Here is a 23,419-nt window from a genome sequence, read left to right as displayed (position 1 = left end):
CTGACTCCCACTGACGCCCACCCAGCCATCCTCTCCTTGGCACCCGTCCTGCGCCGTGCACGTGTACAGCAACACACAGAGTCCTCCGTTACCCATGCGCAGGGGGCTTCCCTGTGCCCCATTCCCAGAGCCCAGCGGCCTTGTTTCTGCTAGACCTGCCCCTGCTGCCCTGACTCTCCCAACCTGGCAACCAGTCCCCTGGGAGGGACACACTGGGTGTGTCTGTCCAGGAAGGGGTGCTGGCCCTACCAGGCCCAGGGAGGGACAGAGCTAGCAAGGGGGAGCCCCAGGACCCTGGAGGTCCTGCATGTCTGCTCAGCCTCAGCCCCTTCAATTCGCGCAGCAGCCAGGGCTGGGAGAGCTCTGGGTTGGGCCCGCAGCCACGCCCTGCCACCCAGCCTCTCTCTTCACTGGGCCTCACCCCAGCCTGGCCAGCCATGGGCTGCAAGGGGGCTCCCCAGACCCCTCCCCCTAAGGAGCAGGCTCCAAACCAACAGCATCAAGCCCCTAAATGAACTGCTCCAACTCTCCAGGGTACCTGGGGTGGTGGGAGGGAGGCTGCGAGGAATGGGCTTACTGTCTGTTATTCAGCAGGGAGGGAAGGGCTCCTCCGCCCACCCCAAGCCCCCATGACCCCATCACTCCCATCTCTGGCTGGTGCAGCGAGGTGGGCAGGGCAGAGCAGCCGGAAAGCGGGTATTAGGGTGGCAGCACAGACCTACTGGGATCAGAACACCCCAGGTCTCTTCCCCAAATCAGGTTTGATCAGCTCAAACCCAGCTCATCCCAGGGTCTGCCACCCAGGCCCCCTCTCCCACTGAGCGGGGGCCGTAGCTGACTCCTCCCTGGGGCTTCCCTGCCGCCACCCAAAGCCTCGCTCCCAGGCAGGTATTGGGGCCCCAAGTGCCCACAAAGGGGAAGAGGGGCGGGAGACCCTGCCACCTACCTCTTCCCAGACAGTGTGGCCCAGACGCTCTGAGGCCCCCTGAGGCCTGAGAGGCCCAGGCCCAGATCCACGGGCGGCCGCTTTCTCAGGCGCCTAGGTAATAGGCGTCTGTTCCAGGAACCCAGCCGTGCTTTCCCGGAGCACAAATAACAGGAAAAAAGCCGGCTTGGGGTGGGTGGGAGCTGGCGAAGGAGGGGAGCTGGTCGCAGCTGAGCGGTCTGGTCTCCCCTCTGGGTCCCCACCCCCTCACCCCCACCCTGCTTCTCTGCCAGCCACGGCTGCCTGGATCCTGGTGCTGGGGCATCCGCGTCTGGGGGCGGGCAGGCGGCCGCGGCTCCCCCACGCCCTCCCCGCACCCTCCCACCTCCAGCTGATAGCGTGTGGCCGCCGAGGGTGTGTGTGTTTGGATGTGTGCTCTTCCCGGCTCGCCCGCCCGGCTGCAGCTCAATCCATTTCGAACAAGAGCAGCATTAACCCGGCATCATGACGAAGCAGAATCGGGCAGCGCTGTCCTTTTTCCCTTTCCCACACCCCCAGCCTTGCAGCACGCACACAAACACACACACACACACACACACACACACACACACACACACACGCAGCCCCTCAAGCCTCCTCACATACAGCCAGGGAGTTCAAGTCATGGTGGGTGGACATGGGGGTGTCTGCTGCAAACCGAGGGGGACAATGCCTGGCTGTTCCAGCACCTACACCTCCTACCCCATTCACAGCTGCCCCATCCTCCAACAGCAGCAGCTGAGGCCTCTGGGGGTGGGGGTGCCAGCAGAGGTGCCAGAATCGCTCACCCAATGATTAGTCCTCCCCTGGGAGGGACAAATGGAAGGATGAAAGAAACCAGGTCCTCAGTACAGGAGACCTAGGCTGGCCCTCCAGTAACCCGAGTCCCCTGGGAACTGCCATGGGGTGCAGCAGAAAGAGCGAGAAGAACCCCATTTCTCCCCAGGGCAGCTTCATGAAAAGGGAGCTTCCTGCCAGGTGACGCCCAGGTCCCAACACAGCGTGTACAGGGACGTGCCTTCCCTGCCTCTGGAAAAACCTCAGCCAGCCCAGGACCCTGTTATTGGCCTTTTGGTGCCCCGGGTGTGGGGAGAGGGGGTGAGCCTAGCCAGCGACCCGACCCTCACCCTGGCCTCCACCTCCATGCCTGCCGCAGACTTGCCTACCTAGGCAACCCTGCCGTTGCCCCGGCAACCGCTGCCCACAGCCGGTCAGCTGATGGTATCAGCTGTTGTTGGGGAAATCTAGAATCTGGGGGGTGGGCCTCTGGGATAGCTGAGTGGAGACCCACAGGGGGACAGGTGAGGGTGTGCCTCAGGGTCTCTTTCTCAAAGAGAAGGGCACAGGCAGGGGGACTTTCTGGCTAGCGGGGACAGAGAAGACTGTGCCCTGAAGGATGGGCTCCAGAGAGAAAGGAGGGATGACGGGGCCAGGTGGCCGGGAAAAGGAGAAAGAACCCAGGCTTAGCTGGGGGGGGGGGTGCTGTGGAAGGCAGAGAAAACCCAGGGTGGGGGAAGAAACACCAGATCCATCACACCTCAGAGAGAAAGGCCAGGAGTGATATGGGGGGGTGCACCTGTCATGTGGCAGGAGGGGGCCACAGCCTTGGAGGAGGAGCGAACCAGGCCACGTCTCCACGAGCAGCCCAGCCGCTCTGCTTTCTGAACCTTCAACCCCACCATGCTACCCTCAAACCAGGGTCCGAGAGAGACGGGGAGGCCTGGCTGCCCCAGCCCTGAGCAGTCTCCCTCCATCCCTCCAGACGCCAGGCACCGGGGACTTTGACAGCTCAGCCTCCTAGGATTCCAGATTTTTCCCACTACCTCAGTCCCTCCCCTGCTCTTATCTGCCCCCCACCAGAACCCACCCCAGGACATGGGCCTTCTGTGCAAGGGTCCCCAGAGGTAGAGTTGCAATGAGCGGATGCCAGGAAGGACAGCTGTGGACAGGGGCCTGGAACGAGGTGGGCCGAGAGCCAGGATCCCCGCGGAGGAGGAGGGGAGCCTCCTTCTGACGGAAGCGCGAGGTGCAGGGCAGAATGGGGGGAGTCCAGGGGAGAGGGCTGGGGAGGAGGGGAGGAGGAGGGGGCGGGTGCGCGGTACCTTCAAGGGCCTGGGGCGTGGGGCAGGAGCACAGCAGCCTCCTCGGTGACATCCACCTCCATCCCTCGGCGCATCTCCTCTCCGCCTCCCGTTGCCAAGACAACCTGCCGGCAGCTCGGCCGGCTCAGCGGCGGCAGCGGGAGGGGGAGGAGGAAGCTGTGGCTCCCACTGCCTCTTCCTCAGAGATGGGGGCTGGGGGTTAGAGGAGAGCTTGGGGAGCTAGGGCTCCCCTTGAGCCCCAGCGAGCAAGTCTCCCCTCACCCCACAAGGCTCTAGGATTGGTTTCAGGGGTGGCCTTTGGGAGAACCCCAATTCAGGGCCACATAGCAGGCCGGCCTTGATGGGGGCACAGCACTGGGGAGAGGCCCCATGCCAGGGAGCCCAGTGTGGAGTTGGGGAAGGCGACAGACTACAGGGAGGGACGGCCCTCGTGCTGAAGGGCCAGAGGGGTGGTTCTGGCAGGGAGGGGAGGCCCCTGGGCTCTGGCTGGGGCAGGCATGCAGCTGGGGGTGCCCCACTGTGCTGTTTCTCTCTGAGCACCTCCTCCCGGTCCCAAACCCTCTCTCATTCCTCTGGATCTAGAGGAAAGTCTGCATAGGATAGCTCTCTTCTAATCCCATCCCACTGCCCAGCCCCTCCACGGGGCGGCCACCTTGGGCAGGAGCCTCTTCCGCCCAGCCAGCCCTGGCCCCGAGGGGACTGCAGAGTTAGGGCTCCCCCTGTCGACCAGGAGAGTTAGCTGCCAAGGTCACTCCTGGCTGCGAGGGTGGGGGGGTGTGTGTGTGTGTGCGTGCGTGCGCGCGCGCGCGCGCTGGTGTGTCAGGGGGGCACAGCCAGGCCAGGAGGCCCTTCTCCCCTGTCACGCTCTGCCTCCCCCTCGTCTCTGTCCTTGTCCCATGGAGAGACATAGCTCTGCCCCAGCCCCTCCTCCTGTGAAGGCCCAGACTCCTCAAGGCCAGCTGATCTGAACGTGCCTCCCCGCTGCGGCTGGCCTGCCCTCCCGGTCTGGCCGGGAGGAGAGGGGAGGCAAAACCTTCCCCCAGAGGCTGCAACGCCGACCTGGGCGCCGGCTAGTTCCGGCCCTGGTGGGCGGCTTCCTCCGCGCCAGAGCGCAGCAGGCCCGAGGCGCCCACAGGACTCGCATACCTTTAGCAGTTCAGGAGTTCTCCAGGCCTCCAGGGTGGGCACTGGCGCCCACAACAGCGCTGGGGATCCTGCCCCTCTCAGGCCTCTCCTGGGCAAGGTCACTGGTGCCAGATGTCCCGCGTGGACTCTGGCCCTGCCCTCTGCCCCCCCTGGCCTGCGCAGTAGGCTTCTCTGCCCACCCTCTCCGCCGTCTCACTCCAATGCCCCCTGGCCCCGCCCCCAAGCCAACCTGCTGGGGAGGGGGAGTCCAGGGGTGCCCCCCACGCTGTCTAAATATTAACTCCTGGAAAGGCTGAGCCAGGGCTCCTGGACACCCAGGGAGGAGGGAGAGGGGACAGAGATCTGAGCCTGAGGAAGCGAAGGAAGGATGAAGGCCTGAAAGCGACCCTTTCTCATCAGCTCGAAAGCCACGCCCCCTACCTCTGGGCAACCAGACTCTGCCTCCCAGACCCCAGAGCCTCAGCCCCCAGCATGCTGCCACCAGGCCACAGCATCTGGTCACCTCCCTTGGCCGTCTCCTCCCTGCCACAGCATAAGGACCAGACTCTTTATTATTCCTGCCACTTCTCTACGGGAACTTTCAGTTCCAGCCAAACGGAGGTACTGCTCACCTTCCCCTGAACACACCACACATTTTCCTTCCTCCAAGCCTTTCTCACGCTGTTTCCCCTCCCAGTGTTTTCCCCTTTATGCATCTTCTCTCCACTGAAATCATGTCCTCCCAGCAAGGCCCCGCAAGCATGCCCCGTGTTCTCTCCCACCCGCCACCCCTCTGTGCCTGGACAGAGGGATGGAGAACATCACACTCAGGCGTTGAACACGGGCAAGAATCTAGACTGTAGCGCTCTCTAGCTGTGAGGCGGGGAAAGGCTTCACATCCGAGTGTGAGCTCATTCACATGTGACTCATGGGAACATCTTACTGCCCTAAATAAGGGGTTACAAGTGAACGTGCCTCGAGTGCCACCTGGAGCTCAGTGCTTATTAGTTTCCTTCTTTCTAATAGCTCTTACATCTTCGTTCACTCTTTTGGGATGTACCAAAGGCTGCTTTGTTTCTTAAGAGAAAGAGAGTTCCAAACGTCCCACAAAAGAACTGCCTTTTTTTTTTTTTGAGACAGGATCTCACTCTGTCACCCCAAGTAGAGTGCAGTGGCATCATCATAGCTCACTGCAACCTCAAACTCCTGGGTTCAAGAGATCCTCCTGCCTCAGCCTCCTGAGTAGCTGGAACTACAGGTGCGTTCCACCACACCTGGCTAATTTTTTCTATTTTGGGTAGAGGTGGGGTCTTGCTCTTGCTCAGACTGGTCGTGAATTCCTGAGCTCAAGTGATCCTCCCGCCTCGGCCTCCCAGAGTGCTCGGATGACAGGCATGAGCCACTGTGCCCCGCCAGAACTGCCTTTTTATGAGTTTGTGCCTCCAGTTAAATTTCAAGTGCCTCGAGAGCTCTATCTTGCCCATCTTTGTTATTAACCGAAGGATTAGCACGTGCTTGAACAGCGTAGAGAATGAACAAATATTGCATTAATTGATTAAGACTCTCCCCACCCAAGTCCATCTAAGGATGGAGGGTGAAGGCAGGATTCTGGCTTCTCCTTCTGCCTCCACCTTGGGGGACAGGAGGGTGCTGGGCAAATGACTTCTTTCTGGGGCTGCAGGTGGTTTTGTCCCTCAATAAACACCCTGTGGGGCACACTGTGCTGGGCACTGTAAGGAGGCAGAGACTGTTTGCATGCCCGGGGCACCTGCCATCTAGCAGAATCATGACACGAACATACGTAAGGACAGTTCTGGACAAGCTGTGATATATGTCATAGGCAAGCGCAGGTGAACAGCTGGCGAGATCAGCTAAAGCAGAGATGGCCACTCACCCCAGGAGGGGGCAGAAAGCCTACCGAGCAGAGGGGAATGCTGTGGTCTGGACGTGCAAGCACAGGATAGCACGCCAGATTGCATGCAGATAGCGGGAACTTCGTGAATGAGGATGGGACAGGGCTTGCTGGATGGCAAGGGTTCCAGTTTTGCCAGTGTTTTTGAAGGGGAGTCGTGGGGCTCGGGCTGGACGGGAGTCTTGAAGACTACAGAGGCTGCTCGGGACAGTGCGGCTTGGGCGGGGCTGTGGGTTATGGTAGGGGAAGGTGAGCGGGACAACCTGTGTGAAGCGCTGGAGGAGTGGGGGTGCGTCGGAGGCAGGGGGACTCTTTAGGAAGCGACTGCGGTAATTTAGACAGAGCCCAGTGACGTCTGGCAGTGGCTCCGTCATGTGCGAGGGGGTGATGGCTGACACGCTGAGCTTGCTCAGAGAGGCAGCACACAAACAAGGAAAGAAGAGCGTGGAAGAAATCGTAGCGGACATTTCTGTGATGAGGAGTCAGGACAGAGAAGCCAGAGAGGACAGCCTGTCGCAGGCAGCAGGGGAAAGGAGGTTCAGGAAGGGGTGGTCCTTCATGATGTCAAGCGCTGCAGGGGCCAAGGACACTGAGGACCCAGACAAGGCTTTTGGCTTGGTCACTGCGAAGTCACTGGCCTGGTGTCCGAGGGACAGGGTTGAGTAGAGTGACGTAAGCAGAACCAGCTTGTGTGGTTTAAAAAGTGAGTGAATGTCCCCCCTCGGACTTCCTGCTCTGGCTCCTGTCCGCTGCTTGGAGGACACAGGGAGTGATCGATAAGTGGGCTATTCTTAGCGAGAGTTCTTGGTAATCCTAAATAGGCACAGGATTTGAGGCACGCTGCCGCCACCTCCCTCCACCTGGTCACATCTTCCCCTTGGTGGCTTCATCTTGCCCCAATAGCAAGGGTCTATTAGCAGTTAGTCCCCTGTGGCCACCCCCTGCTCACACTAGCTTAGAACCTTCAGGCACACAGAGGCAACCAGGGTTGCTGAAGCCAGGTGTGGTCCGAGGCCCGTGGGGAAGCCTCCTTCCCACCACACACACATGCATGTTAAGTCCCCTCTGAAGTTCCATTATTAGAGACCCATTCCTTTGGTTTCTTCCTTTTAGCATCTTCCAAGTCACCACCAGTTCAGAGGGAATGAGCTGAACACACCTCCCCAGAGTGAGAACAGCTGCCCAGGGTACGGAGCCTGGATGCTGGGCAGGGGCGCTGAGTAGTGCCCAGGGCCAGGAGCAGAGTCAGACACCCAGGCTTGGGCCTTCGGCTGTCACGAGGGCACTCCCCGGCATGGCACAGACCTCTGCAGTGGCCCTCCTTCACCCTTCCCCATGTTGTGTCCCTCCCTGCCAGGTCTCACCTCAAAAAGCAAGAAAGAGAACAGTGAGAGCTTTCTGGAGCCGGCCCCCAGAGGCCTGTCTGTGCTGGGGAGGTCAGAGAGGGAGGGAGGGGCCGGAGAAAGGCCCAGAAGAAAGCTGAGGCCAGACAAAGGGCCCCGTCCACCTTTGAAGCCGTCTCTAACCCGGTGAGGGGGGGCGTGGGGGTGGGCCGGACAGCCCGGCTGGGGGGAGGCAGTCAGTTTTAAAGAATGTCTCAAATTCCTGCGGAAATCAGAGGGATTGTAAGAGCTCCCCTCCCCAACATACCTCCTTCCCGGCCTCCTCCCCCAGCCCCCCCAAAGCCAGTCCTTTACACCTGGGGGGCCCGAACCCTTTGTCCTCCAGTAATTGCTGGGTGTTGCCCCCGTTTTAAAGTCCCATTGAACTCGCCAGTTATCAGCTGTGCCCAGACCACCCTCCCTACACACAACCCGGCAAACTGCCCCCACGCTCCTGCAGTCTTCACTGGGATTAAGGCTCTTTGTGACGGTGGAGAGAAAAAAGTAACCTGGCAAAAAGCAATTATGACGAGCTGGGGGGAAATGTCTGTCCCAGGCGGGGGACCTCCCTCTTGGCTGCCGCTGTCCCGCCAGGGCCGGGGGTGTCAGGCTTTGCCCAGCCCTTGCCATCCTGGAACTGCTGCAGCACCCGCCTCCCATTTTGACCTAACCAGAGCCCCCAGCCCCCCAATTTCCTGTCCTTCCCTTATTTGTAGGCCATTCTGGGGAGAAATGGGAGAAGGGATGTCTTTCATCCCCTTTCTTCTCAGAAAGAAGAGGGAGGGGAAACTGAGGCTGGGGGGCCATCAGCAGAAGCGCAGACACGGTGAGGCTTTTTCCCCTGAAGGTGGGGGTGTCCCCGCGAGGAAGGGCCTCCCCCTTGGTCGGATTAAAAGCCAGTGCGTGGAAGGGAAGAGGAGGCTTTTAGGGCCCCCGAGTTCCACTCCCGGTGCACACCTGGAGGCCTAGGGGAAGGCCCACCGAGCTGGGGTGGAGGGCAAGGGCCGCCCCCCTGCTCCTCCCCTCCTCTCCCCTCCCCTCCCCCGCAGCCCTGCAGCCGCTGCGGCCTCTAATTGAGGTTTGACCTCAGGTGTGGCCCCCGCCCCCGCCCCCCGCGGGGCCCAGAGAACAAGGGGACCATTCCCGCCCGCTGCCCTTCCGCCGTCCCGGCCTCCTCCCCGCCCCCGGCCCTCCTCACCGGAAAGAAGCAATCTCGCTCCCCCGAGGAGGGTGCAGGCGCCGGGCCCCGCAGGCCCCGCAGGCCCCGCTCGCCGCGCCTCGGCCTGGGGCCCGGCTGGACGCCCGTCCGGGCCCCGGCCCGGCGGCTCGGGCCGCCGCTGGGGCTGGGGCTCTCTGCGCCCCCACAGGTGGCACGGGACGCGCCGTGCGAGCCGGGGACACCGGAGCGGGCGCGGAGGGAGGGGCCGCCGTCCGGGCCTGGGCACGCCCGGGCTGCCGGCCTCCCGCGGGGCCGAGGTGCGGGCCCCGCCGCTGTCCTCCAGGCGGGCTCTGCCCGGGCCCTGCCCCCGCGGTCCCGGCTCCGCTCCACCTGCCGGCCACGCCCGCCCGGGCGCTCCTCGGCCGCGCTAGCGCGGCGCCTCGCGGGCCTCTGGGACGAGCAGAGCCTGGGGGTCGGATCCCCCACCCCGCTTCAGATAACCCGTTTGCAGGAAAACGGTTTTATTCTGGGGCTGGAGCTGGGGGCGGGGGCGCGGGTTGGGGTCGCGGAATGTGAGGAATGGCCAACCTTCTTTTATTTTTTCTCCCTCCTTTTTTCCTGAAACAAAACCCCAAGTCCCTTCCTACCGTCTGGCCAGTTTGGTTCGGGGGTTGGGGCAGGTCCAGGGAGCTCGGAGGAGCGGACTTTGAGGACAGCCCCCTGCAGACGGTGGCCTCGAATCTGCTGACCTTTCCACTGGTTTCGGGGAGCCACTGGGAGGCTGGCGCCTGAGATCGGGGTGACTCTACAGTTCCTCTCCTGGGGGTCTGCCCCCTGGCCTGGGAGGGGGCCTAATCGCAGTCCTGCCCCTTCCCGGCTGGGGCCCTGGTGCTTCCCGGTCCTCAGGGTCCGGGGGGATCTGGCTCCCCTCCCTCCACCCCTGCCCAGTCTTTGATTAGGAAGGGAAGGGGACACGGGAAGGCTGCTGGGGGCAGCTGCCCCTGCCTCCCTGCCTACGTGAGGGGCTGGGGCCGCCGAGTGCGCTTGGTCCGGCGAGTGGGAGCCGAGCCCACAAACTCGAACTGCTTCTGCCTCTCGGCGTGGTTGGGGAAGGGCAGCTGGCCCTGGTAGAGGCGCTTGATGAAGTGGGCCTCGCGCTGGTTCTGGCGGCTGCGGGAGGCCTGGCGGGGCCGCCCCTGCCGCGTGAAGGCCATGAACCAGCCCTCGTGCCGGGCGTTCTGGAAGGCCGTGTAGTTGTTCTCCAGCACGATCTCCGTGAACACGCAGTCCTTGCTCTTCCCGCTGGGCTGCTCGAGAAGGGAGAGGAGGGGGATTTGTCCACCCACCTGTCTGGGTTATCTGCCTTCTGGGCGCCTATTTCACAGGACTGAGGAGGGGACAGTGGGGCTGTCAGCCCAAGGAACTCTGCCCCGTGAGATGGGTGCCGCTGTTAGAGAGGCAACAGCTGCAAAAAAACCCACCCAGCTTTGCTTGGAATCAGATCTGAACTTAAACAGGCTTGTCCTTTGGCAGTTGTGCGCCTTGAGTAGGGTATTTAACCATGCCGAGCCTCGGTTTCCTGAGATGTAGCTTAAAGATCAAGGTATGTATGCAGTCGGGTGCATGCCCTGGGGCCCTTAGTACTGGAACTCTCCTGCAGTCTGCGGGAATGGCGTTGCTGCCTGGCTGGGAGGGGAGGCAACAGCCTCTGACTAACGGTGTCAGACACAGCCACCCCTCTGACCCTATTGACAACCTGAGGGCTGTGCCCATTTTTACAGACAAGAAGGCTGAGTCTTGACAAGGATAAGCAAATCAGAGATTATCTGGGTAAGCAATAGTCAGGACTGCCCGACTGCAAAGGAGATGGAATTCTCCCTCCTGCGCAGTGTGGGACCCCGACGCACAGCAGTTACTCTCCCAGGTGCTTATCGTGCATCTCTGTAGCTGGAGACGTGGACCCCACAGAACTTGAGGGAGTTTCTGTCTTATATGCATACCCCAACTTTCAACTCTCATCCGCCTGTAGCCTTCCGTGTGGACTGCAACATCCTGTCCGTGCTAAGATTCTTACTGAGCAAGGCTGGAGGAAGTGCTCCTGAAATCACAGCCAACGATCCTACTACGGACCAGCCATTAGCCCCCTTGGAACGGGGATAGAGCCCCAGGGGACTCATTTACATACAGAAACCAGAGAGTGGCCAAGCGGCCAGGCTGAGAGTGGAATAAGAAGTTAGGGTCCTGCTCAGGGCCTCTGTCTTTACCCAGGTGGGGGGCTCAGTGGAGGGGAGCGCGTGTGCCCACCCCCGCAGGGCTGACTCACTTTCCCGATGAGCTTGCCTCTCTTGTTCATGCAGATGTACTTCTCACTCTCAGCCCCTTTGATGCGCACCCGGCTGCCAAACGTGTCTGTCTCCACTATGAGCTTAGCTGTGATGGGGGAGGGGAGAAAGGCCTCTGTCCATCCTCCCTCAGGGCTGCTGGCCCAGGGGTACGGCGTGGGGGGCCCCCCCAACAAGACTGACCTCCAAACTCAGGCGAGGGAGATTGGGAACTGTCAGGCCCAAAGCCGGCAGGCCCTTGGAGGCCCCCAGCCCTGACCCAGGATCTGGGGTTGGGCCAGGAGGTGAGGCCAGGCAGGGGTGTGGGTGGGCCTGGGGGCTCTCACCAAACTTGTTGCCATCCTCAGCGGTGGCAGAGATTCGACGCCCGGTGACCTGCACGTGCTTGCCGCTGGTCCGGCTGTAGAGCTGGTACTCGCGGATCTGCCGCCTGCTCAGCTGGTCGGTCATGGCACCCTGGTCCCTCACATACTGGTTAAAATTAGGAGACGGGTGATTCTCCCCCTTTGCGGTTACCAAGGGAAAAATAATGTCAATTTGCTTTGGGTGACACCACCACTGGTCCATCTAGGGGAGAGGGGTGAGGAGGTGAGTGTGGAGGGGGAAGGCCACTTGTCCTGTAGAGCAGAGGGTGCAGGGTGAAGGGGGCACATGGCTGTGGCCTTCTCAGGCCAGTGGGTGAGCCAGTCACGACCCCTTGGCTCTGCATCCACGCTGGAGCAGGGGACTGGTGGCTGTACATCCTTGGAGGACCCTTAGTGATACAGCAAAGACCTGGAGTTGTGACTTGGGGAGCTGGAAGGAGCCTTCAAGGTCATGTTGTTCCGTCCCCATGTTCTGTGGAGGAGGTGCACAGGAGCACACAGCTCCTTAGGGACAGAACCCCCGTCCCTGCCTCTCGGATCAGACCCTGCCACCTTCCCAGAACTCCGGGATCTTGGCTCTGCGAGCCAGGACACCAGATTTCCCCTGGAAAGACCATGCCCAGCACACACAGGCAGAGAGGATGGCCTGTTTGGTGCTTCGAGTTAGGGTCACTCGGGGTCTCAAAGGCTCTGTAGGCACCTGCAGGGCCCCAGCGAGCATCTCTTTATAGCACCAACAGTGAAACCTGAGCTCGCGCCCATCTCCCCAGCCTTACACTGGGTGGTCAGGCAGGTGGAGAAGCCAGCTCCCGCTCCAGCCTTCCTTCCTTCTCTAAGGGGCAGGGGCCCAGCTCTACAGAGGGAGGCGGAGGAGGCAGCAGTGAGAGGCTATCAGCAGTGGCCTGACGGCTGCTCCTTCGGTGGCTTCCTTTGCCACAATGTAACAGAGGCTTGCGGCCAGTCGGGGAGGTTGCCACCTGCCCACCTGCTTCCCAGGGAGGGGAGAGGAGCCATTTCCACCCCGGCACTGTACAAAGCCAGGAGGAGCACCTTCTCTGAGCGGGGGTCTCTCCTTATCCGTCTGTAACACTGAGTGGCAGAGAAACAGTCTGCTTCCTGCCCTCTCTCCCGCAAGGACTGAGGTTGCCCAGCTGCTGGCGATAACCCCAGCTCTTTTGTTTCTCTCTCCACCTGGGTCCTGCGCTGGGACAGCCTTTCCCTGCCCTGCCCCAAATCCCTAATTCCACCTTTATCCTGGGCCCAATCCCAGCCATCTGGACAGGCTAGACCTCGATCAGCCTTTGTTGGGGCCACTCTGTTCCAGGCAGGGGTTGGGAGGGAGCAGCTCTCCAGGCTGGAAGTTTAACCTGTGCGGGGTTAACCCTTCCTATGCGCCGCCACGGCTCCAGTCCCCCACAGCCCAGCTTGTTGTCAGGACCCCAGGACAGGGCGGTGTCTGCAGCACCTAGCCTGTGCCCCACCCTGGGAACCCTGAGGTGGGTATCTGGGGTGGGGGGCCTGCCCCGACTGCCCTTCAGCAGTGGCCTCCCTGCCAGGGTGCGGTCTCGTCTGTCCCAGCGCCGCCTCCTGGCCCAGGTTCAGGCCCTCCGCCCCTCTTGGCGGGCAGCCCCCTCTGGCAGCCTGTTCAGGTCAGGGCAGAGAGGGCCCCCCCGAAGCCCCCACCTCTCCTGTCCCCCTTCAAGCCTTTCACAAAAGCAGCCCCACGCCCCCCCACAGCCCACAGCCCACAAGTCCCTCTCCCCGAGGGACCTTGCCTGTCCCTTTCATGTTCCCGCTGCGGGGGGACCTCCCCTTCCACCGCCGCAGACAGCTGCTTGTCAGACGGCCCCTCAAGCATGGCTGTGGTCCGGCCTGCTGGCCCCCCCAGGGGGGTGAGGGGGCACTTCAAGGGGGAAAGGACAGCTTTGCCACCTTCCCCGACTCCTGAATGGGGCCTCAGCCAGGCCATAAACGCCCGGCCAGCCGCACTATTGTGCTAGTTCCCCTTCCAGAACAGGTTGGGCCCACCCCCAGCCCCCTCCCGGCCAGGCTGGGGGCTTTCTTCTTGCTCTCCCTGGATGTGTGAAGCAAAAGGCCTGGAACGGGGCTGGAGCAAAAGGGGGAAGGAAGGGGGGGAGTTGTCTCTCCCTCTCCCACCCCCCCACTGCTTCAAAGGCAGCCCCTTTCCCTCTCCCAGAGAAAAGGCATTTACCTTCAAAAAAAGTCCCCACTGGATATGAAGAGAAGTGGGCCTCTGGCCTGGGAAAGCCAAGCGATCTCTCCCCAGAGCGGTTCTGGACCAGTGCATTTTAATAGCTGCACTTTTATGGAGGATCACAAAAAAGGGACCAAGCCTTGCACAGGGGGCTGAGACTTGGGGGGTGGGAGGTGTGCGTGGCGGGGAGGTGGGGGGCTGACTTGGGGTGGGGGCAGTGTGCAGAAGCAAACCCTGAATCCCGTCCCAAACAAACCTCTCTGGGCTCACCCTGTAGGTAAGGGACCACCCTACCCTGGCTAGGCATTCTGACTGTGCCCGTCCGACACCCGCCGTTATCGGTGGGTGGGGTGGTGAGTGGAACACACAAGTGGTTTTGCATCAAAATCTGTCCCTTCAGGTACTTGCAAGCACAAGCCTCACCTGAGCCGTCACCGCCACCCACTTCCAACTACTCCAGGGCTCCACCCCTCAAGCCCAGAGTGCCCGTGCACGAGCCTCCGGAGTAGAGGGGTGGACAGAGGAGCAGAGAAGGGGAAGGAGAAAAGGTGGACAGAGGAAGGAGTGAGAAAAAACCTCAATCCCCAAATCTGCCTTGGCCCCTTCCCTCCCCTGCCCCACCAAAGGCTGACCGCTCCAAACCTCCCCACCTCCTGCACCTGGGAGAGCCTAGAACTTGCCTCTGTCCACCTGAAAGGAGACTACCCCCCCCAGTGGGATGGGAAAGGGGGGGAGAGCTGGGTGCGCCCGCCTACCTGAGTTTGACAGCAGAGAATCAACAGCTGCAAGCACCTGTGTGGGAGACCAGGCAGACCCAGGCGTGGGTGCTGGCAGGAGCCCGGGGGTGCGTCCCGCCCCGCCCCCGCCAGCCCGCGTGGGGAGCTGGCCCGCGTGGGGAGGAGTCCCAGGGAGATTGGGTCTGCCCCAAGGCTGGAAATGGCAAGGCAACTCCAGTCCCGGAGGCAGCACACTTACAGCGTGAGGTTGGGCAGCAGGCCGGCGGCTGCCATCGCTGGAGAAACTTCTTGAGGCGGTTGCCCCCCTGCCCCCAAACTCAGGAGCAGATGTGGGCAGTCCCCAGAGAAGCCAAGGTCTCTCCGAGCCACAGGTTTTCAGGGGGGAGAGGAGGAGAGAGGGGAGGAGGAGGAGAGAGAAGGGGGGAGGAGGGGGAGGAGGAGGGGGAGGAGGGCGTAATTGGGAGACTGAGGTGTGAGGTGTCCACCTTCCCGGCCAGTGAGGCTGCTTGGCTGATGCGGTGGGGGTGTGCGCTCGTGCCCTCTGGGCTGCCAGCCTCCCCTGGGCTGCCCTGCGCAGGGATGGAGCTACGGGCCTTCTTGATGGGGAGGTGGCCCTGCCGTCCCGTCCCCGCTCTATACTGGACCCTTGTGCTCGCTGGATGAGATGCGGGGCATGTGGCAGGCAGGGCCCCTCCTCCCTGCTCAGGGTCAGCTTCTGCTCCCCTCAGGTTTGGTGCCCCATGTCCCTAAGGGTGAGCCGCAGGTGTTGAGCAGAGCCGGGCCTGGGGTCTCTGGTTCTGGGTCTGGCTCTGGGGTGCAAAGTCCCAGAAGCAGCCTTAAAAGGAGGAGCCTCTCTCCAGGGGGCAGGGGTGGGCTCTGCTTGGAGTTGCCCCTTGCCACTGGGGAGGAGGGGTTAAGGCTGTCCCGCCGGGCGGCAGGCTGGGGATCAGGTGGGGAGCCGGTACAGTGGGGGCTTGGGAGAATCCTGGTGGGGAGGTGCAAAAGCTGGCCTGGGACAAGAGGAGCTGGGTGTGCTGGTGCAAGCCCCTTTTCCCTGGGCCTCTGTAGTTTCCCATGAGAAATGGGGACAGGCATGCCTCAGGGTGCTGGGGCCAAGCGACACAGCAGCACTCAGCAGGATGCAAAATGCCCGCTTCCTGGACCTTGCCTTGGGCAAAGACCCATCCCCACTCACCACCTCCACCAGTGACCATCCGTGGAGACTCTCAGAGCTGGGAGGAGCTCGGGGCCTCTTCCCCATGTCCCCAGCAGCTGCCTTGGATGAAGCACCTACCAGCCTTTCCATGCAGTCTCCAGTCCCACACAGCCTATCCCAGGCCAGCTGCTACCCCATTTTGCAGATGAGGAAATTGAGGCACGCTGGTGGGTAATTTGCTCAGAATGACCCCGATAGTGAATGGAGTAACCAGGTTTCCAAAGTCCATGTTCTTTCCTTGCTGCGTGGATTATGTCCCCACCCTCTAGGGCCCAACCCCACATGGCTTCAGTGCAGGGGTCCAGGAGCCTTCCCAGATTTGGGGGATTAAAGGCGATATCTGAGGCCCCAGAAGCTGGTGACCAGGGAGATGCACGCTGTTCCCTTCCTACAGAAAGGTGGATGATGGTGACTGCAGGAGGGGGGTGGCCTTGGGGGGGCCACCAAGGGAAGCCCCCATCCAAGGAAGAAGGGCTCAGGTCTCAGCTCTGGGCTCCCCGGAATTCTCAGAGTTCTCGGTGCCGCAGGATGGGTTGGGAAGGGGAAATGCTGACGTGGATTTATTTACCTAAAGAATGACTGGGACGGCGAAACTCTCACCTCTAGGTTCTTTCTCGCCTTCCTGAGCTAGAGCAATCCACAAAGTGGTCTGCCACCCCTGCCCCCACACACAGACACCTGCGAGCACCGCCGCAGGGGGCCGGGGAGGTTCAGGCTGAGCCGGTGCGGGAGGGTGGTGCGAGGCAGGGCTTGGGAATCGAGCTCAAAGCATGTCGAACCCGGAAGGGATCTTAGAGATGCGGCATCTGCCGCAACCTCCTCGTTCCACAGAGGAGACCCAGAGAGGGCAAGTGATTTGCCCAAAGCCTCGCAGCTGGCTGGTGGCACGGTGGGCAAGGCACCAGGTGCCCAAGTGCCCAGCACGGTGCTCAAATTGTCCCAGCATGCCCCAGCTTGCGTTCGCCCCTCTGCTTCTGCCGCCGCTGCTCCTCCTGGGCATCTCTGATGCGTGCTCTTCCCGTCACTTGAGGCCTGTTTTAAACTCTGCCTCTTCCATGGAAATGTCCCTTATCTGCCTCTCCAAAGGCGTCGGTTCTGGCTCGAGCCTGACTCATTTCTGGGAAACTCTGACCTCACACCCACATCCCCACCCGCGCCCAGGCAGGGTGTCAAAGGGAAGAGACACCTGGAGGGGACAGCTCAGGCTGCAGGTTCCACGCTGGGGGTGTCAGCTGGGGGACGGAGGGCGGGAGGTCCACCTTGTCTGTTGGGACTCACTGGCCATCGGGCCTCCTGCTTCCCATCAGTGGGGACAGAGCCTGCTGTCACGAGCCAGCCTGGGTCTCCGTGGTAACGTATGCTGTCGGGGTCGGCCGGGGGGCTTCCCAGGTGGGCTATCTTCAGCCCCTTGTCCCTCCCCCTGCGGCACCTGCGGGCCTGGCTTTCTGACTCAGTTCACTCCTTCACCCCATGGGAAAGCTGGTGGCGAGCCCCAAGTGGGGGTTGGCGCAAAGAGCCCTCGTTCCCCATTCTCTAGTCCTGGTCACTATGGGCTGTGTGGCCTGTGGCAAGTCCCTTTCCTTCTCTGGTCTCAGGTCTCCAATTTAGAAACAGGAAATGGCTGCTACCACTGACGCTGTCAAAACTGCCGCCACGACTACCAGCTAAGATAAAGGACTCGCTGGAAAGTATCATGTGCCCCAAAAGCGGGGGAAGGGCAAGGACCCTCAATGTGGTTCAGCCTCAGTTTACCTAAACTTTGGCAGACTTTCACCCTGGCTGGAGTGAGCTGGGGGCAAAGGGGAGGGGCAGGTGGGGCTCATTATCGAGGGCGGTGATAAGGGACTGAGAAGTAGCTGCTGCCGCTGTGCTGAATCCCCACCCCCTAGCGCCAAGTTCAACACTCCCCAGCTGGGCCGTCTCACGCCTGCTCCTCCTAACAGCCCCGCTGGTGTGAACACAGAGCCCACCTGCAGACCTGCCACTTGTCACCACCTGCTTCAGCCCCAGCCCACCCTTTTCCTGTGGACAAAGAAAAGGTCAGGGCAGGGGAAGAGCACCAAGCAAGGTGACCTGGGCGCAGGTTGTTTAACCTCTGTGCCTCGCTTTCCTCATCTGAGAAGTGAGGCAGGGCCCGCTCAGCCTGCATCACTGCAGTCAGATCAGCCTCCTCTCTGCCCAGACCCTGCAAGCTCGTGCGTGCCTCAGGCCCTTTGCACGCCCTGTTCCTGTTCTTAGGAACATCCTTCTGCCAGTTCCTCACGTAGCCTGATGCCCCTTCTTGTCCATCCCCTCCGAGGGACCCCTCAGACCCTCTCACTGAACAGTGCTCCCCCAGGAATTAGCCTGTTCCACTTCCTTCAAAGCACTTGATGGTCACTGAAGTTATGGCACTGGCTTCCATGTTTCCACTTTTGTTAGAGGGTGGGATAGCACCCTCATCTGTCTCATGGGATGTAGGAAACGCGTGGCAAGAATGCCACCCTGCCCTCTTCTGCCTCTGTCCCTGGCCTCGAGAAGCTATGGCTGAACAGGAGTCCAGAGCCTGGCCGACCTTCCCATGCAGGTGTTCCAAGACCTCTGACCTCCCAGGATCCATACCTGGGGGTGCCGGGCCCGGGCGAGGAAAGGCCCAACAGAGGCCCTGCACGTAGGACTCCAAGTGGGGGCCATCTGTGTGTCTGCCTGCTTCAGGGACTAAGCCAAGGTCACCCACGGGTGAACAGGGCTCCAAAGCCACCTGTTGGAGAGGGCAGGAGGCCAGAGCCACATGGTGGGTCCTCCGGCCCCTTTCCTAGTCCTCTACTGGACAGTTGACTGAGCCCTGCTTAGGGGCACGAGGGGCAGCGCCTCTGCGAGCTCACCCCATCTACCCCACCGCGAAGGGCTGCCTGGAGGGTGCAGGCCTCTGGGCCCTGCCCGACACAGGCCTTTACATGCGTGAGGTCCGTGTGAGCAAGAGCTGGCCCCCCCCACAAGCACGCCTGGGCGTGCAGGTGCCCCCAATGTCCCAACAGACGCTGTGTGCACTTGAAGCGCCGCGGGCTGGCCCCCCAGGCGAGGCGCTGCCTCGTGGCCCGAGCAGCGGAAGCCCTGAAGTTCTGGACCTGTGAACCCGGCCCTGAGGGAGCGTGGTGGCAGGAAGACCCTCCTGACGACACACAGCTCAGCGCAGCACCCAGACGCTTGGTCTTCCTCCTAAGCTAGGGGTTGGGGTGTCAGGAGGAGGACACAGCAGCCTCAGGCGTCAGAACTGGGTGTGGGGACAGTGGGATCTCAGGGCTCGGGTGTGCCGGTTCGTGACCGCCCTCTGCCGGGCACTTGGGCTGGCGCAGCTGGCGGGGAGGCCAGCTCCAGGGACGAGGAGCAAGTATTCTGATAAAGCAAACTTTATTGTGGCCCTGAGGTTGGGCTCTTCTCCCCAGGGCCTCCTGCAACAGGAGAGTTGGGGGGAGAGGCTCTGATGTCACCCCCCAACACCCCTGTCACATTCAGGCTCAGATGGAGGGGGTTGGGGGGGAGAACTCTGCGCGCGCAGCACAGCCCGGGGAAGGCCCGCTCTGCACGCGGTGGTCTCACAGGCCCCGGCTCCTCATTTCTTAGACCCTGGCTTCTTGGGTTTGAGCGTGAGTTTGGCCTGCGGAGAGAAGGCAGGACTCCCCTGTCCCACTCCCTGCCCTGGCCCGGCAGGCCCCCAAAGCTGCCCGCCTCCCCCAGGGGGGGCTGGTCCTCTGATCCCCACTCACCTTCCTCACCGGGCTCTTGTCTCTGACACTGGGTCTGGAACAGGGTGGGGGCGGGAGAGGGCGAGCTCAGCCGATGCCCACGCGTGTCCATGCTGCGGAGCCAGCCCTGGCTGGTCCCCTCCCAGGGGCCACTCTGACCCTTTTTAAACAAGGTGCTTTTTTCCCCTCTTAGGCTTCCGTCTTTTATTTGTCACAAATGTATCTTTAATTGCAAATGCAATGTTAACCATATTGCACAAAATATAGCAAACAGATGAGAAAATAAATTACTTAGTATTCTTGACCTCCCACCAATGTGAACGTTTTGGTGTGCTGCCTTTCACGCTTTCTTTTTTTGATCAAACTCCTTTTGAAAGTGTGAAATAAAATGATTTGCTATCCTGTCCTTTGAACCCTGTCAACACTTTCAGGTTGCTGAACGCTTCGTCAGAGTTCTGTAATATTCCGTTGGGAAGACCTGCCATGGTTTACGCAACTGTTACATTCGTAGACGTCTAGAATGCTGCCACTTTGTCCCAGTGATTTGAATAATGCCAAGAAAAGTTTCTTAGTGCGTATAGTTTCCCTTATATTTTGGGCAGGGTTCTTTGGAAGGAATTGCCTTAAGTGGAATGAGGTCAGAAGATAATATTTTAACACTTTTCGAAAAGGCGACGCCCCCCCCCCCAGCGCGGCCGCGGCTCTGTGCCGTGCGCATGCGCACAGCAATCGCACCGCGGTCTTTCTAGCACTACGTACCCCAGCTGAGAGATTGTGGCTAATCTGATAGTTACCTCGCAGCTTCCTCTTCTTTTTCCAGCTTTTTTTTCTGGGAACCAAAACCGAGCATATTAGGAGAGATAGGGCGAGGCCCAGGCCCAGAAGAGACTCCCGAGATCCACGAGGTCCCCAAGGCCGAGTGCCTGGCAGGACTTGGCGGCAGCGGCCGTGGCCTGCCCTGCACGCTGCACTCGGGAGGCTTGGGCGCCTGGTGCCCCTCCCCCAGGTGCCTCTGCAGAGCCCCCACGTCATCTGGAACAGCCACCCTCCTCTCCCCACCTTGGCAACACTCGTCTGCTTCTGGCTCGATGATGGTCTTTTGGCATGTTTGACAGGGGTGTCCTCCGCACATATGTCTATATCTGCATCCTCATCCTCTTCTTCCTCCTCCTCCTCCTCCTCCTCTGCTTCTTCCTCCCCTTCTTCTTCCTCGTCCCAGGTTAGGTCTGAAGTTTCTGTGACAGCGTGGGAAAGGGGCCAGGGGCAGAGCTTCTGAGCTCCGGGTCGACGCCTGTCTCCCACCCTGCAATCTGTTCCGCTCCAAGGTCGCCCTGGAGGACTCTTAGTGTGGGGGTTGAAAGTGGTCACCTGCCAACCCCTGGAAAGGGCCACACTGTTTGTGGAAGCCAGGGTGGGGGTAGGGGACCTGGGAACGCAGAGGGCAGGGAACTGTGCTGTCTGGGTCAGAGGCGGGGCCAAGGCTGCAGGTGGGCAGAGTGGGGGAGGGGAAGGAGGCCCCTAAGACAGGCCGCTGAAGAGTCAGACCGTATCCTAAGGGAAGTGGGACCTGCCAAGGGTTTTTAAACAGGATGAAAGAGGCACAACTGTACAGAGAAGAAGGATCTTGAAGGGATCGACATTATGCCAAGTAGCTACGGTGCCTGTCACTACCACAGGTGTGCACCACAGAGCAGTGATGTCTTCTGAGCTAGTTACCATAGGTATTAGGCTGCGTTCTTTCCTTCAATAGCCCATTTATTCCTCACAGCTACTCTTCGGGTTGAACCCAAGTACAGGTGAGGGGCTGACGCCCACAGGGGAGGCACAGAAGACCTGGGACCAGGACCCTTGCCCGGGGCCTTCCAAGCCCAGGCTACTGGCAATCATGTTTCCTTTGGGGACTCCAAAGGAGTCCAAAATTTCTCCAAAATTCAAAATCCATCAAGTGTTCGAGTATCTGGAATGTCCCTAGCCCTATGCTAGACACTTTACTCTCAGACCTTTCCCGTGTCCAAGCTTGGACTTACCATAACATTCCTGGCCACTTAGGAACACGGGTCCTGAGCCAGCCCGGAGCTGAAAAGTGACTGGAGGAGAAAGCTCGAATCTCATCATGGTGACCTGCAGGGGGAGGGACGTGGGGGCAGGAGAAGAGAAGACAGGGTGACTCAGGCCTGGCACCTGGCGGGGCTGGCCTTGGGCAGAAATACTCAGAGTTTATTCCGCCCCCTGCAAACACACACACTCGTGGGCTGTTCTCAGCCCCGTACCCTTCTGCTGCGGCGGGTTCTGTCCAAGGAGAATGTGATCCTGACAATCTCATTCTCACCAAGATCACAGATGAACTTCCGAGCTCAGGGGCAGCTGTTGGATGGAGAAGTCTGATTGCTATGGGCAGAATTGTGTCCCCCCCAAACCAGAGTTCATGTGTTGAAGCCCTAACCTCCAATGTGATGGTATTTGGAGGTGGGGCCTTTGCAGGTGATTAGGTCACGAGGGTGGGGTCCTCATGATGGGAATTAGTGCCCTTATAAGAAGAGATGGTAGAGAGCTCCCCCGACAGAGTGAGCACACAGTGAGAAGGCAGCCGTCTGCAAGTCAGGAAGAGAGCCCTCACCAGAAACTGACCATGCTGGCCCCCTGACCTTGGACTTCCAGCTCCAGAACTGTGAGGAAATAAATGCCTATTGTTGAAGCCCCCCAGTCTGTGGTATTTTGTTATAGCAACCCAAGCTGGCTGAGACACAGATCGGATAAGCAGATGGAAAGTTGTATGTACAGAACCACATTTGTCTTCTGAGTCATGTATGGATATACACGTGAATAAAGGCTGAAATACATTAAAGTGCTAACCCTAACTGTCAGCGGACAGTCAGGCATTTATTGTCTTTACACTTTTCCAAACTTTCCAAATTTTCTAGAATAATGACGACAATAGCTTATATTTTTTGAGCTTCTACCACATGCCAGGCATCATGCTCAGCATTTTACCAACTTTCTCACTTAAATCCTCACAAGGAGCCCAATAGAAGTACTATTGCAGAGGAGGAAACTGAGGCTCAGGGAGATTAACTTAGAGCTTCTTGTTCAGAGAGCAGGTGGGTAAGTGAAAGCCGAAACTCTGCAGCTGGAAACACCTAGAGATGCTGGGCAGAACATAATTCTGTGTGTTTTACTGCATGGCTGAATAGCAAGACAGAAAGAAGGATCCTCATGCATTGGAGATGAGGAGAGGTACGTGCGGGAGCTGGCACGCAACAGCTCAGGGGAGACAGGCCTGAGAACTGCCAGGGCCTTGGGCTTTGATGATCATGTGGACGGGAGGCAGGCCCTGGGCTCAAGGGGAGGACAGTGGTAACTGACCACTGCGGGGAGGCTTGGACCCTCAGGGGGCTGCACCCAGGGTGAGTTGAGGATGGGGACTATAAACCCAAAACCATCCCCTGCTAAAAGACCCCGCAGAAGACAAAACCCCTGGCCACCATTAAAGGATGATAACAAGGAAGCATGAATGGGAACAAAAGAAGTCTCTTGTGATATGCTACAAACCCACAGCTGTACCTCTCACCTATATGAGATCTGCATTTACTTGGTGGGAACTGCCAAGCCAAGACATTTCTATAAAATCCCAGGCTTGTCCTATTCCTGGGGCGAATGGCACAAGCAAACATGAAACTACTCTGATGGGACACTCCCCAAACCCAGGCCAGACAGAATTCTTTCAAAAAAAAAAAAAAAAAAAACAAAACAAACTTAAAAACCTAAAGATGAGCTCACTGTATAAAATTACAAAACACATGCAAAACAATCCCTCTGGAGTCAGCAGAAGGAAACCAAAGGGCTACAGACCAGCACAGCCAAGGGTTTAAGAGAACACCAACAGAAAAAACTATGAAATAAGTGCAATTCAAACCAAAGAAATGGAAATCAGAATCATAAGAATAAGACATTATGAAAAAGAAAAGCAAAATGTAGCTTTCTAGACATGAAAGATAAAAGCATTGAAATAAACTGAACAGATAGTTTCAAAAGTAGAATAAACCAGCAGAGGCAATAATTAGTAAGATAGAATAATTCTGTGAAGAGATTACCCCGTTGGAGGCACAGAGAGATAGATTTGAAAAATTATGAAAGAGAGTCTAAGATGCGGACAGAATGAGCAGGTCCAACATACA

The 23,419-nt window shown here is 59.7% G+C and overlaps 2 protein-coding genes across 3 annotated transcripts in view; both read right to left on the bottom strand.

The window, feature by feature from the left end:
* Window positions 1-9,604: 9,604 nt before the first annotated feature.
* On the bottom strand, window positions 9,605-14,621 carry FGF17 (fibroblast growth factor 17). Of its 2 annotated transcripts, none has more exons than XM_012663016.1 (5): window positions 14,542-14,621; window positions 14,322-14,358; window positions 11,313-11,490; window positions 10,968-11,074; window positions 9,605-9,951 (listed from the first exon to the last, which is right to left on the bottom strand). In XM_012663016.1, exons 1-5 carry the CDS (start codon window positions 14,574-14,576, stop codon window positions 9,658-9,660), a joined length of 651 nt encoding a protein of 216 aa, XP_012518470.1. In that variant the 5' UTR covers window positions 14,577-14,621; the 3' UTR covers window positions 9,605-9,657. The 2 variants fall into 2 exon arrangements, with proteins under 2 accessions (XP_012518470.1, XP_012518471.1); XM_012663017.1 differs by having other exon boundaries at window positions 11,313-11,457.
* Window positions 14,622-18,992: 4,371 nt separating this feature from the next.
* Window positions 18,993-23,419, bottom strand: part of NPM2 (nucleophosmin/nucleoplasmin 2) — a 10,316-nt gene continuing 5,889 nt past the window's right edge. The window contains exons 5-9 of the mRNA XM_012662973.1: window positions 21,272-21,365; window positions 20,304-20,479; window positions 20,039-20,073; window positions 19,266-19,299; window positions 18,993-19,156 (exon numbers count right to left, since the gene is read on the bottom strand). Coding sequence (XP_012518427.1) covers window positions 19,112-19,156; window positions 19,266-19,299; window positions 20,039-20,073; window positions 20,304-20,479; window positions 21,272-21,365 — 384 coding nt within the window. The 3' untranslated portion in view covers window positions 18,993-19,111. The remainder of the gene's footprint in view (window positions 19,157-19,265; window positions 19,300-20,038; window positions 20,074-20,303; window positions 20,480-21,271; window positions 21,366-23,419) is intronic.

The sequence above is a fragment of the Propithecus coquereli genome, unplaced genomic scaffold (assembly GCF_000956105.1).
Source record: "Propithecus coquereli isolate 6110/MARCELLA unplaced genomic scaffold, Pcoq_1.0 Scaffold79, whole genome shotgun sequence".
In the NCBI taxonomy this organism is placed as follows: Eukaryota; Metazoa; Chordata; class Mammalia; order Primates; family Indriidae; genus Propithecus; species Propithecus coquereli.
This window is presented reverse-complemented; position numbering and strand designations above follow the sequence as displayed.

Bases quoted from the DNA above. Each gene is read 5' to 3' on its own strand.
- FGF17 (XM_012663016.1), bottom strand. From the start codon at position 14,576: ATGGCAGCCGCCGGCCTGCTGCCCAACCTCACGCT. The intron at 14,359-14,541 runs GTAAGTGTGCTG...TCTCCCACACAG, and splicing joins CTGCTGCCCAACCTCACGCT to GTGCTTGCAGCTGTTGATTC. The intron at 11,075-11,312 runs GTGAGAGCCCCC...CCCCCATCACAG, and splicing joins TGAGGATGGCAACAAGTTTG to CTAAGCTCATAGTGGAGACA.